Source organism: Nesoenas mayeri (genome assembly GCF_963082525.1).
Source record: "Nesoenas mayeri genome assembly, chromosome: 7".
In the NCBI taxonomy this organism is placed as follows: Eukaryota; Metazoa; Chordata; class Aves; order Columbiformes; family Columbidae; genus Nesoenas; species Nesoenas mayeri.
In genome coordinates, this window is record NC_137551.1 from 3,135,851 (window position 1) to 3,151,346 (window position 15,496).

Sequence of the window (15,496 nt, forward strand, 5' to 3'; positions counted from 1 at the left end):
CATAATACAAATGGTATGAAAAAGGACACTGAAAAAAACATCCCCTGTGACTCTCTCTTCCTGAAAGTTAAGACTAAATTAACACATTTCACCCAACTTTCCAGCCTGCCCAGGATCTCGCATTGGAGATTAATGCAGATGATCTCTTAACTTTATGTCTCAATCTCCACTTTTCATCATCTGACAGAAACAAGTAAGATTTCAAAAGAAAGCAATTGAAAAAACAGAGAGGAAAGGCACGTAATAAATCTTATTCTTCCACGGTCAACAGCTGTAATGCTTAAAATTTTCCTCCGACATGATTTATGTCTATTAGAAGTCTAGATGCAGACGAGAATGTTCAACATTTCCATAAAACATCTTGAAAATCATTTTTCCTATTATCGCCTATTTACAAAGTTAACAATGCATAATTTTTCAGCGTGGCCCCAAACAGCAGAGCAAAGTAAGATTTACAGTTAATCATTCGGAGATAATATTCTTTTGATGATGTCTACCTGTCGAGATTAATTATTTCAATACCACAAGGAAAAAGATGAATAATTACACCAGAATCCATGAAAATTCAGCACGAGCTGTAATTCTCAACAGCCCAAAGCCAAAGTTTGGAGACAGCTGAAGTTCAAGAAACACACCCATTTTCAAAGGATTCCCATCTCTGCCAAGTTAAGGAGGCAAAAATAACCCAACCCAAACCAACCCACTCTAAAATGTTGGTTTACAAGCAGAGGATTCTCAACAGCTACAAGGTTCTTCAAGTTTAACACAGTAACACCGACTTTAAACAGTATTCTAGTAAATACACTACCATTTCGAACAAAACCCAGAATTCTTTTGGTTTCTAGGCCCTATATTATATCATATGTATTTAAACCCCTTGTGGCGACACTATAGATTGGCCTGTAGAGCATTATCTGGATTTCATCCCAACTATAGAGCTTTATTTCAATATTCTCTTATCTTTCAGTCACTAATACGCATGGTCAAATGTAGCCCCAGGCTAGTGCAATTTTATCTGAGTGTTTTTCTAAATGAATAATGATGTGACATTTTCATAAGAATAAAAGAATATAACACACAAAACAAAAGAAACAGTTATTTCAGATATCAGGACAGTGCTACTTAGGAGTTGCCTGAATTATGTCCCAAATCTGTTTCATCGCACAGACAACTGTAAAAAATCAATAGTTTAATTACAACCTCATTTTCTTGACCATAACTGACAGAAAAAATGCCAGTTAATTTTAAGCAGTAGCTATTTTGTGTCTGCATTAGCCCCCTGCTATGACTATTGAAGACCAGAGACAACGGAGATTATTTATACACACAAATGCATCTGCACAGGTGTGCACATAAATGAGCTGTTTAATTTATAAATGGCTTTAAAAGCACATGGTTATTTTAGGGAAACAATTATTCCATTTTATACTCTAAATGAAGATTCTGAGCTTTAAAATCAGTTTTAGCCGTAACTTTATCTGAACACCAGCAGGACCACTGAAAGCTAAGCCACCATTTCATGTTTTCATTTTGGATCACCTCACCCAAGGGTCTTCTCTATGTACAAGTGTGTGAACAACAGAAGAAAACACTTAAATCCCTAAGGATCTCTTGACAATACGCAGAATAGATCCAAATTCTACAGACACCACCTATGCATAGAGATTTCTCACGATTTTTAGGATCCAGATTAAGATATTTGGAGCAGGAGAGCGAGACATTATATTATTTCTCATCTCAGTGCCTAAGATGTGCCTGAGATGAGACACGGCATGAGGAAAAAAGGCTTTACAATGCCCTGAGTAAAGAAGGAAAAGAGGAACCGTGGCTTTTTCCTAAGAGAACAGTTACCAGATCAATAAGTGCATGTATTCTGAAGGATTTGGAAATTTGCCTTATTCTTCATGTTCCTGCACTTGAGGATGAACTTAGAGGCAGGCGAAGGGACAGAAATTACTGCTCAGAAATACCGAGGCATTGGTAAAGAGGTGTTACGGATAAAATCCTCTGCTCCTGAAACTGAAGGATGGCTTTGAAACATCAAGTACATGTTACCAGGGTATTTCTGAACTTACACCCATGCAACTCCAAATGCTGTGACAGATGCCTGTGACAACATGGAAATGTTTGATACAGGTGAGTCAGTATTTCTTGTAAGAAGAATTTTAACGTATACACATTCACAAGCAACTGGGAAAGAAAAGTGTTCAAGAGCTATTCCATACGCTGCCTTTGGTCATTTTTACACCTACAAGTGACTGCAGCTCGGCTGAGCTCATTAGGAAAGCACCAATTCATGTTTCCCAATCATTAATGCTCCTCTTTGAGCATCTGCAAGGACCATGGACAGAGAAAATACACTGGATTAGGGGAGCTTTCAGTCTAGCTCAGCACATACATCCTCCTTTTCTAGCCGATCAAGTGTAAAAATTGGGCTATCTTTTGCTATAAACCAAACCAGATGCTACCGTACCAAACCCATCTCATTCTCACCTTCTGGAAACACATGGGCTTAATTTTCAACCATGTCTTTTTTACATGCGAATGGAAAAGCCACATGTGAAACTAGGATTTGTGCTGATATTACAATTACCCTCAGCTTCTTTTACACATTCCAAATACCAAAAGAACATTATCTTTCTCCAAAATATAATTATACCCCTTGACATTCCTGAAACTGAAAAGCTACCTAATAAAGTAAAAACTAGCTACAGTTATTTTTCTCATATTAGAGGTACCAATAATTATATAATAGTTTTGACTACTGGCAAAATTTTCGCCCTAGACTTTACTCCAGCATTTGCTGTGTATGTGCAGCTGGATTAAATAGTATGTGCAGGAAAGTCCACCTTGTGTTTTGTGCAGCACCACTGACTGCATATGGTTGTAAAGTCACTGTGCACATGCTCTTAAACTGCTAAACAGAGCCCTGCAAAGCACCCGAACACATCCTCAAATTGACACGGCCCAAGTTTCCTGGCTGGAAAAAGAGGAGAGATTTGTGATGCTCACATGCATGGTGGATATAAAGAATAAAATCCACTTTGATTTGCTTTATGTTACATAAGCAAAACTTCTGTACTTTTTAATTTATAAGCAAGCAGAAGACCAGAGGCAATAAAAAAAAATAACCCCCTCATTGCAGTGCAGTCCTGCAGTTACATTCACTAGAGGCAGTGCCAATTAGTAGCAGAATAAACTATCATTAAAAACTGTAAACACTCTCGAAAACCTTTGAGAAAGGCTGAGATGCTCTGTGAACTTCTTTTTGGTTAATTAATGAGAGCATTAACCCACTGGGTAGTGCTGAAGGGCACAGTGGGGCCATGTCAGAAGCTGTAAGCAGGACAGCGATAAAATGAAACAAAGACGCTAATTAAATCAGGACTGCAACTGGCGGAAAGAGCAACATCGCATTGTGCCCAGTAATAATGATAAATTTCTAAATAATTTTAAATGGTGCGTTTTTCACTCTGTCTTTTGGACTTCTAATTACGGAAAATCCTTGATTTTTTTGGTATTTACAGCACTGATATAATACATGCCTTCAGTTTTACTGCAAAAATTATGAAGGTCTTGGAAGTGATCTGGGACCTGCCCGTACAGGCACTTCAGACTAATGATTCTTTTGCCTTTACTCAAGAACAAAAGCACAGGTCTGCAAAAACATGGAAATTGCAGTTACCATGTCAAGGCCAACTTGAGAATAACTTAAAAGCATAAGGAGGACTTCATTGGTGCTCATGCAGATGGTCTTTTGCAACCTCCAAATTTTGGTGGCCCCATTGCCAAAAATTCGTCTGAAGGGAAACGATCTCAATTAAAAGGTGTCAGCGGTAAGTCTGAAAAACCTGAATATGCTTAGCTCAACTTCACATGTCTACTCCACAATAATGTGTGGGTTTGGGGTTTTTTCTCCATAGTTTTGGCTTCATTAGGCCTAAAAATCATGCAGCAGCTCTGCCCCACTGCTCTGCTGAGGCCTGCGAAATGTGCTGTGCATCACCACACGCTGCGTCGCTTACAACAGACACGTGGAAAAGCTGAATCTCCCAAGCACACAAGGGGAAAACAAACCAACCAACCAACCACAAACACAAAACCAACAAAAACCAACAAAAAACCCCAGAAACACCCCAAACCAAATCCCAACAGGGACACAGTGCACACCACATATTTAACAGCTTTATCTTCAATGTTTCCACTTCTGCATCCCTGTTACAACTTATTACTAGTAAAGCCCCAGGATACTAACTGAAAATGCAAATCCTTTGTACTAGTTACTGCTGGGTTGTTCAATTCCTCATAGAACAGAAAAAATTAACTGTAAAGCATAAGGAAGTTGTATTAGCTCAAGAAAGAAACAGACTTTTTGCTTCAAATAATCCAGAAGTCTCATTGATAGCTCTCTCTCTCATAAATGAAAGAATTGCATTCACAGACACAATTTAATAAAGAGAAAAAGCAATAAACCAAAACTGCCCTTTGTCAACCTTCAGTATCACAGTATATTTGGGACTGGAAGGGACCTCAGAAGATCATCTAGTCCAATCCCCCTGTCAGAGCAGGAACACCCAGATGAGGTCACACAGGAAGGTGTCCAGGTGGGTTTTAATAAAACCTTTTGAACTATTTACTTTACATTTGTTTTTCATAAATACATTTGCTCTACTTCCAGGTTTGTGGATGCAACTGCAAAATGCAGTGAAACATTTGTTAAATGTAACAGAAATCAATGCTTCACCCGTTGAGATGTAGCTCCAGGTTCTAGTGTCTCCTGCAAGATTATAAGCGTCCCGATGAAACCCGGGGGTCCTTGTATTCGTTATGTCTTCGTATTCATTAAGAAAAAGGAACAGCAGCTCACAGGCTAAAACCTGAAGGATACTGTTTGTGCTGAGTTGTTCTGAAGTGATGCAAATGTAAGGGAATTTAAAATAGCTGAATTTACCAGGTTTCAATATGCGAAAGAACCGAAAGCTGGCATTTAGCAATGACAACACACAAAGGAGAAGCAAAAAATAAGTGGTGCTGACCTCATTCACTGCCACGTAGTATTGCTGCTGCTGGAACTGCGGCGAGTTATCGTTTCTGTCCCGCACCACGATCCGCACCTCGTGGTTGATGATGGTGCCCACCTTCTTGTTCACACACTGCACCTGCACCACGATGGACTGGATGGACACAGGTGGCTGTGGGTGAAAACAGATTTGTATAACACATAGTCAAAATCTGAACTGATAGTTAAATTCTGACAGATGTTAATACCGCTCAGGTTCGCTCACAGCCCACCCGCCTGCCTACATTATGCTTAATGTTCTATGTCTGGATTAAAAAGCTTCTCCGAGAGCATCCTGACTCCAGCTCATGTTGGCAATATTTCCAGTAGACCTACACATCTCTAAGATGTATTTTGCAGACCGTATCTGCTAACACAGAAATAAAAATCCCCGGCACGATTAGCCCTTCACACTTGCCTTGAGAACAACAACAAAAAAAGCACATCTTTTGAACATCTGATTATTGAAAGATACCTAGAAAATGTCACACATTTTAACCTTTGGTTTATTAATATTGGAATGGAAAGGTCAAGTTGGAAATAAATTCAATACGTTACCGCTTACATTTACCAAGTAATTTAGAAACAAGTTGGTCACCTTTAAGTGTAGACAGTCCAGAGTCTTCTTGGTTTTACTCCAGTGAACATCATAATATTCACATACAAATAGCTCCCAAACTTGATGAATGAGTAAAGAAATTTCAGTTGGCAAGGCTACAAGTGCTTACCTGAGCTAATCAGACAAGTCCAAGAAAAATACAGGAAAAGGCACCTTTGGTTCAGTGGAAATTCAGAAATATTGCTATGGAAATACAGTGTATTCCCTTCACAACGCTCCCACCACAGCAAGGGCTCATTTAGTTACTGGAACCGAGAGTTTGAAATGTAAAATATTGACAGCAAGGCCATTTGGATTTTACATCTAACACACAGCAGAGAGCAAGAAAGAATCAGAATATTCTGTATTTATTAACCTCCAAGTCTTCAAGAGAGTAAACAACTCAAAAACGTAATTTAAAGCTGCCTGTGCCATACTATTCTGTACAGTGAAGGCAAACAGGTTTCTGTACTGAGATTCTGAGACTTACAATTATACCATAATTATAGATCTACATAATTATGCTTTCAACTCATTCTAAATGCTACCATTTATTTGATGGATTGATTTTTTCCAGTTTGGCTGTCACGGATTTCAGAGCCATGTGTCTTTCTTTACTGTCATGGAGGCACCCCGAGGTTAGTTTAAGGGACAACAGGGTCCAAACCAACTTTTATTAAACCGGTGAGAAACAGGGTTTTAGCACTCCAAAAGTGACTTGAATACAGGTTTGGATATCAGTTGAGGAAAATTATTAAGGGGCAGCAACTAATACAACAGGCGGTCCACAGTGTGCATACATGTGGCTTCACCCAAAACAATGCTGGAGCCGGCCCTGAGTCCGGGAGGAGTCCACACTTGCCTGAACACGGTGTGGGATTATTTTAAAGGGATACATGTACTCGTATTGAGTACGGAAAGTGTACACTCGTGATTCTGCGAGGGTAAATTTATAATACACTCACAATCCTGTGAGGAGAAATACACGTGCAAATGTGCATGGAATATTACCCGTGCTTATGTGGAAGCACAGGAGGAAAATACACTCGCAATCCTGCAAGGGTTAATTTTACTCACACCCATAGCGGCAAGGCAAGCGGAGTCTCCATCCCAGGGGGGCTCTCAGTGGCAGCATTTCACTCGTGCTCCGAGAGACCCGTGACAAGGGCCGGAGTCTCGACAAAAGTCCCGTTTTTTATTGGCTGATCAGATCTGGCTGTGGGTATTCCAGAAGCTTCTCTGCACCCCACACTGGCCGTGGGTGCCCCTGAAGCCTCCAAACATCCCCCACCCTGGCCGCGGACGCCTAGCGGCTCCCTGGCGCCTCGGCACTCCCTTCTCCTAATGGCCCTGGCCAGGGGCTCTGGGGCCAAACAAAAGCAGCTGTCAGCCTCAAACAGCAGAGAGAGGGAGATGTGTCTACTCCTTCCATGATGAAGGAGGAATGGGGAGAGAGGGGGGTTTGCATTCTGCCACATTTACCCTTTAAACTTCAGCACTAACCCATTTTTAAGGAGAAGAAGGGGGATTTCCGGTGGTGTTGAGATCTTACACAAAATATCTGTTTTTCCCAACACATTTACCCTCAACTTTCTCCACAAGGAAACACAGCATGAGCTCTTACCTAAAGTCCATTCTCCTTGCTGTAAAAGTCTGCAGCTATGATGTGGTCCTGCTTTTATCAATGGAGCTTTTAACACAGGTAGGAACATACCAAACATCATGTGTAAATTAAATAAAGCCTCTAACATTATAACCTCGATCTATACTTCAATTGACATACTTTGCCAAGGACCCAAGAATTTTTAGGCCACTTTTAATCAACTTGAAATGCTACTTAGTTCATCTGAAGTTATTAGCAATGCCCAAGAAAAACATGTTAAATTAGTTGTAATGATAGCTAATTGCACAGTGTTCTGGATTTGGTCTTTTTCACAAAAATATAGAAGAAAATGGTTTGGCATCTTTAGGAAAATTTGACAGAGTGCTTTCACATATGGACAGTTTCTGCTGGGTTAGTGCTTAGAGTTAAAACTAGGTCTTATAACCAACACTCATCAATCCATGTATTTATAGACAATAAATGTAAATACTCAATAGCACAATGTCACAAATGGTTTATGGGGACAAGTTATCCCAATGCCTTTCAGCTGTTCTGATTTGTTGTTATTCACCTTCAAGTTTTGGAAGAAAAGTTTGGAATTTTCTTTTTATTCAATCTTGTTCGGAAAACATACCGTCGTTCTTAGTAAAATCAATCAATGCAATCTAATAAGATTTTCCTTCAAGAAAAGTAATAATAAAGAACAGGATCAGGGTAACTGCATCAGCGGGGAGCTGACAAGTGGGCACATCAGAGAGACAAATGGGAAGGGGATCCAAATACACTGAACGCAATCGCATAGGCAATTGGGAATCGAGAGACGGCAATTTGTGCTCTGCAATAAAAAAATGGATTTTAAGGTTCAACTTAATAAGCCCAAATTTTGTTGGCTACTAAGTCTCACATGGTTTTAACTTGAAAGATGAGAAAAAATAGTTTACTTATTTTGTTTAGAGAAAAAAAAAACAAGAAGGAACCATGTGCATTCTCGAATGGTTTTACATTTTAAGGGTTAGCATAGCTCTGGTTCTGAAGGTTGGAAACAGCCTTTAAATAAGAGCCGTATTAATCAAGTCCATGACACCAATTTCACATTTTCACCAAATCAATGGGGCTTTTATGGGTTGCTTTCATTTTCTTTGGCTTGTGACTTAGAGCAATTCATTGAGACCACAGAAAACAGCTACAGTGGCACTCGCACCCAAAATCTCAAAGACCTTCAATCTCAGATTTGATTTTCATATCCCAGCAAACTTAAATAAACACAAATGAGGAATTTTACCCAGTACTATGGTACTAGGGATAAGAAGTGTCACAGATCATACTAAAAAATGAGGAAATGACCCCTTAAACACCAATGAAAACCACCAACATTACATACATACAATTAAGAAAATGTGCACCTTCCACTTGTTTCCTTGCAACCTGAGGCTACTTCTTGCAAAGAATATCACTGTAAAGTGCCCATATGTATTTGTAATAATGTGAAGTATTTGTAAGTTTAGTCAGACTGTTACTAAAATCAGATATCAAATAATTTGACAAGGTGGTTTTGGTAAAGCATCTAGGTTAGATTCAAGTAAAACAGCTCAGATGCATGAACCTGCAGAGAGAAAATTGTCACTAAAAGAGGCATTGAAAAAAGAATTAGCACTGATCTAATGGAATTAGTTTTGTTTTCTAGCGCCATATGGATACACAGACTTGTGTGGGCTGATGAAAAATTGACCCCTCGTTTCCTACAGCGGTTCTTAAGCCTCACCTCCCATTAGGGGCTCTCACTTTTTGCTCTGACTTAAAACTGAGAAGCCAAAGCTGCTCCAGCACCAGCCGGTTGTTTGGTGCCCGGAGAAGTGCCGACTCTTTCCCGATGCACTGACAAGTCTTTCGCCACTGTACCCGTTCTGCCGTGTTTTGGACCTTCACGTCACACACGAAACCAGTTTGTGAATTAAAACTAAGTTAAGAACGGCTGAACTCAATTAGCTCTTTTAAATGAAAAATGGAAATCAAGAAAAATTTGCATGTTGTTTCTGGTACTTCTGCATCTATCGCAAAACATGTGAAGACGACAAATTAATCAATCAAGCTAATACAAAACAAACTTTCATGCACTCCAAGAACTGCTGATCTTTAAAGCACTCTTTTCCATGTTGATTACAGCCACTTTTGAGTCAATCGTTCCCTTCGGATTCTGATGAACTGCAGCAATGCTGTAACACTGCGAGAAAATATCTCTATTTTTTAAATCGTTTCTCTTCAATGAAACCAGCGGAGATGAGAACATACCTATTTATTTTATGCTTTTAATTTTTCTATTTATAGAAAATCAAACCTAACCTGACAATATTTCTTTCACGCTTCTAGGAATGAACATACCACTCAAATGTCAGGCTGCCTTAAAACAAGAATTTAACCAGCACATTCTGAATAGAGTATGTCAGGCTTTACAAGTGAACTGTAATATTCCCAGTCCCTTTGCTCTCCCTCACATCCCGTCAATGTATACAGATACAGCAGGTTTTTAATGAGTGTCAAAGGACACGAGGTGAGCAGCACTTCTTTAGGAAAAAATAAATCAGCAAAGTTTTTAATTCAGTCAACAAGTCCAGTTTGGGTCGATATATATTTCTGCCAACCCACACATCTATTTGTGTGGTCTTTATTGTTGTGTTCGTCCACATATAATAATTGTACACACACTCCAGTTTCTGCCTGCTCCCAATAAGGTCTAATAAAGAATCCAATTAACTCTGTTCACATCCATCTGGGGACAGAAGATGGATGCAGCTGTTAGATTCCAGCAGGCCTTGTGCTTCTGTTAGCATGCAAGATTTAGAAATTAATGCCTACGAGGAGAAAAGCAAACAAGGAGCAAAGCCCAGACTTACGTCTCTGTCCAGAAGGCGGCCGGTGCTGTTGAGGTACAGGCGCTGGCTGAGGGGGTCCAGGATCACCCAGTAATCCATGTTGTCCTTCAGGGACAGTTCAATGGTGGGGTCCGGCCCCCCTGCAGTCCCTTTGATCAGCATGTTGTCAACCAGGATGGTGCCTGCGGAATCACAGAATCACAGAATGTGAGGGAATGGAAGGGAACTCAAAAGCTCATCCAGTGCAATCCCCCCATGGAGCAGGAACACCCAGATGAGGTTACACAGGAAGGTGTCCAGGTGGGTTTGAATGTCTGCACAGAAGGAGACTCCACAACCTTCTTGGGCAGCCTGGGCCAGTGTTCTGTTACCCTCACTGGGAACAAGTTTCTTCTCAAATTTAAGTGGAACCTTTGGTGTTCCAGTATGAACTCATTGTCCCTTGTCCTATCACTGGTTGTCACCAAGAAGAGCCTGGCTCCATCCTCCTGACACTCACCCTTTATATATCTGTAAACACGAATGAGGTCACCCCTCAGTCTCCTCTTGTCCAGCTCCAGAGCCCCAGCTCCCTCAGCCTTTCCTCACACGGGAGATGCTCCACTCCCTTCAGCATCTTGGTGGCTGCGCTGGACTCTCTCCAGCAGTTCCCTGTCCTGCTGGAACTGAGGGGCCACAACTGGACACAAGATTCCAGGTGTGGTCTCCCCAGGGCAGAGCAGAGGGGCAGGAGAACCTCTCTGACCTACTGACCACCCCCCTTCTAATCTACCCCAGGTCCCATTGGCTTCCTGGCCACAAGGGCCCAGTGCTGGCTCATGCTCATCCTGCTGTCCCCAGCACCCCAAGGTCCCTTTCCCCTCAAACCGGTCATTCCCCAACTTATACTGGAACCTGGGGTTGTTCCTGCCCAGATTCTACACTTTCCCTTGTTCTGTTTCATTAAATTTTTCCCACCCAGCTCTCCAGTCTGTCCAGGTCTCTGATGGCAGCACAGCTTCCAGTGTCAGCCACTCCTCCCAGCTTGGTGTCATGAGCTCACTCTATTCCCTCATCCAAGTCATTGATGAATATATTGAATAACAGGAAACAGGAGACGCACCACGGACACCATTTGGAGTGGCACCTACAGCTTTATGTATTTTCACAGCAACCACAACACTAAAAATACTGTTTTCTAACTAGGGTTTCACAAAATCACAGGTTCTAGTATTTTATGTTCTGAGAGATGTTTAAGAAGTCTGAACCTTATTATCTTAATGAAAAACTGCCTCTGACACTGAAGCTGTTTCAGACAATACTGGAAGAAGCACTCACAATGCGCGATAATTTCTGTTCACAGTGAGACCCACCATATCCAGCTCTCTCTTTAACATGATGAGTTTTTTTTCTCCATTAAGCAATCATCACCCAATCTTACCTCAAACAAATTAATGCACTGAAGTAACAACCAACACCAGAATAAATTTTCTACAGTGAGAGTGACACATCAAGTTGAGGGGAAAACACGAAAAAAGGACAGTTATATAAAGGTCTCCAGGAAAAGCAGCAGTTTTATAACTTGAGCTGCTCTCCAACAGAAAACTAAGTCGTAACATAAAGACATCAAAAGCACATCTACCAAGACAAAGTTACTACATAATCAGGACTAGCATTCTAGCATTCTATTCAACACCTTATATTTTCTTTAAATTTTCTTGTCCCATCCTGTCAGTTCCAAGTCTTCCCTAACAGCTCCATTAGTCATTTCACAGCACCTACAATGTATATCATTTCCCCTGTAAATCACTCCAACTTCTTTTCCAAATGTCAAGCATTACTAACTGCCCCAACCATCGCACTGCAGTGCCTCAGCTTTGCGTGCACTGTATTTATAACCACCTAGCTAACATTTCGCTTTTCTGACAAATTAACACTACTCAGTTTTCTTCACACTGAAATATTAAAATAAATGATCTTTGTTGAAGTTCATGAACAGTTACGAAGAAAATCTGTGAATGCCACTAGCTGCAGAACATTTAGTTAACAGTATTAATATAGGGCCCCCCCTGTATTAAGGGCCCAAATAATTTATTCCAAAGTGCAGAGTAAAGTTTCTTTACACCTTCACTTCATAACAACAGTCGCTCTGTATAAATATCGTCACATTGGGGAGCGGTTCTGTGTTGGGCTGATGCTTTTTTTGGATACAACAGTAAAACTCAGTTCAGGAAAGAGATTGAAGTGTTGGAGAGGGTCCAGAGAAGAGCAACAAGACTGGGGAAGGGACTTGAACACAAGCCCTATGGGGAGAGGCTGAGGGAGTTGGGCTTGTTTAGTCTGGAGAAGAGGAGGCTTAGAGGTGAGCTCAGCACTCTCTGGAACTACCTGAAGGGCAGTTCTAGCCAGGTGGGGATTGGGCTCTTCTCCCAGGCAGTCAGCAATAGGACAAGGGGCCATGGGCTTCAACTCTGCCAGGGGAAATTGAGGCTGGAGATTAGAAAGCAATTCTGTGCAGAGAGAGTGGTCAGGCATTGGAATGGCTGCCCAGGGAGGTGCTGGACTCACTGGCCATGGAGGTTTTTAAGCTGAGATTGGACATGGCACTTAGTGCCATGATCTAGTCAATGGACTGGAGTTGGACCAAGGGTTGGACTTGATGATCTTTGAGGTCTTTTCCAACCCAGTCGATTCTGTGATTCTGTAACTCACCACTAGTCTTACTCACGGCAACCTGGTTTACAGTCTATGGAGGAAAACACCACAGGGAGGGTTTTTTCTGTTGCTTATTTTGAAACTACATCTTACAATGCAACAGATATGACGGGAAGAAATAAAGACAAACATCTATATCTTTGCACCTAAAGGGGATTTCACCAGGAAAAAGGAGCTGATGAGCAACCCTGTGACAGTTCGAGGTGTATACATCTAGTCAGCAATTTCTCTAAAATCTATAAAATCCACCAGCTTCTGTGTCCTGCCCTCATTATTGTGCCTCAATGATACAAAGGAAGGTCAGGAATCATAATTTGAGGTCATCAAACAGAAAGTGTCCCAAGAAGAGTCTCCCTCAAAACAAACCTACCCAAGATGACAAAACTGACGCAGTCACCCTACTGTCCTATAATGAAAACTGGTCCTTGGTTTCTGGAAAACTCAAGATTATGAATATAATTACAATACTTAACTGACCTCGCGGCTTTGAATTCTGCACCTCCTTCAACTTTCCCCTGTTGCTGTGACAGGTATCTGCTTGATTTAACAAAGCCCTTCTATTTGGTTTGTTTTGATATAGCGATCCTTCTGTTCTTAAAAATGCACTGTTTTTTTCTTCAGATATTCATGAGGCACTTGCACTCTCTCTTCAAGAGCCAGCAGTTTGCAAAATAAGCCTTTTAATAGCCATGCTTAAAGCATTATTCTTCTAATTTACAAAGAATCTGACCTTCTGGGTCTTTTTCTTTTCCCCTTTAGATATCTATCATTTTGTTCCTTACATTTTGCCTCTGTCCTTGGCCCAAAGTGCCGAGAAGGGAACCTACCAACAATTAATCAGAATACAGCCAACAATTAATCAGAATACAGGCGGTTTGACGTAACCGCTTCAACAGTTTGCCTATTAACTCTCCACATACCTGAGCAAAAAAGGAAACACGTCCCATTTAGACAATCGACTTTCAGAATTTTTTGCACATTGTTTTCCATCTTCTTCTGGGAAGGCCACACAGATTTTCAAGGGATTAGTACACAATAAGCCTCAAGGAATCAAAGTCACAGAATCACAGAATTGACTGGGTTGGAAAAGACCTCCCCACAGGAGAAAAGACAAGAAAGACAAAAAAAAAAAGCCAGAAACCTACATATTGTACAAAAGAGATCTATTATTTTCAGGTGCAATATCACTTTTCTGAAAGTAATGACATTTACTCACAAATGTTATCTGCGCTTCATAGGAATTTTGCAACAAGTAGCCACAAAACAAAGACAAGAATAAAACTTTTAAAGCGCTGCAAATATTACAAGAATAGTTCTACACCAACATTTCCTTTGAGGGGAATTCAAAGGCTGCAAACCTTCATTAGGGAAGGGTTTGTTTCCCCAGATGGTGTTATTTCTATGGGAAGGGCATCACAAGTGACTCAGGTGCAAATGCCATCAAATCCAGAATTTGTAGGTTATGTTCAACTAAAGAGAGCAGCCCCGCAGTGCTCTGCGAGGACTCACTTACTAAGTAAGATTATTTTAGTTCAACGTTATGATGGATCCCTCTTTTAAAGAATGAGTGACTTTCCAAAAGACAAGTGGAAAGAAAAATTGGTACTTAAAAGGCTTTTATATATATATATGTGTATATATATATATATATATATATAAATACACACACACACACACAAACTCTTGGTGCTGCAGTAAGGGCATAGACGGAAGGAAACATCACTTCCGCACTCTGAAGCAGTGAGATTTTTCACATCTGTTGTATTGAAAAATGAAAATATTCAGGAAGGTCTCCCTGTGCTCAGGACCATTAAGAGCACAATGCAGAACCCAAGTTCCACTTGCACACACCTGACAGCTCCAAAGCAATGTTTCCATAGCTTGTGATACACCAGGTTTCTTTCTGACACAGCAAATGTGCATTAAAAAACCCCTATATCCCTATACTGCTTTCCTCTGCGTGCCGGCGAATGTGAAGCAATTTGAAAATGGGAATTATATTCTTATACAAAGGCATTAGATGGATGAGTTGAAATGGCAGTTGCTTTTTTTGATATTCTACTGAGTTTTCATAGTTAAACCTGGATCATAAACTAAGTTTTCAATGTTTGAAGGTGTATGTCTGTAGCGTAGCGTGGATGAAATAGCAATAAATCAGAAGTCAATGGAAAATAAACATCTTATTGCAGAAATAAATTAGCAACATTATCACAAACTGACTCAGACGTACGCTGCAGGTTCATATACAAAACCAGGATAATTCTACAAAGCCACCTGCAGGATTACGTTTCTTATTCTCTATCATCCCACCATCGGGGATCTCGAAGGAGTTTCCAAGTTTTCAAAACAAACAAGAATGAAAAGAAACCAGGAAGGGGCAAAGCATGACAGTCAAACGCGAACTACTACATTCACTACATAGCCAGTACTTGCCGCCCTTGGTGTAATAAACCTAGATTAATGTTTTTGTTAATTCCCCTGTCCCTTTTAAGAGGATGAGCACGGGCTGAAGAGATAAAGAGTGACTGTAGAAGGACAGAGAGGTGCCCAGGGGGAGCAGTGAGCAGAGAGGTGGGGTCACATCGCAGCACCCAGAGGAGCAGATGTGTAAAAAGGCCAAGGACAGGGCAGGGATACAGTGGAAAAAATAATTCAGGGTGCAGAGACTAAAC

The 15,496-nt window shown here is 40.8% G+C and overlaps 1 protein-coding gene across 1 annotated transcript in view; it reads right to left on the minus strand.

Annotated features, from left to right (window-relative positions):
• Nucleotides 1–15,496, minus strand: part of PCDH15 (protocadherin related 15) — a gene marked incomplete at its 5' end in the record, with an annotated part of 280,224 nt that overhangs the window by 222,884 nt on the left and 41,844 nt on the right. The window contains 2 exons of the mRNA XM_080347717.1: nt 5,037–5,192; nt 10,152–10,312. Coding sequence (XP_080203843.1) covers nt 5,037–5,192; nt 10,152–10,312 — 317 coding nt within the window. The remainder of the gene's footprint in view (nt 1–5,036; nt 5,193–10,151; nt 10,313–15,496) is intronic.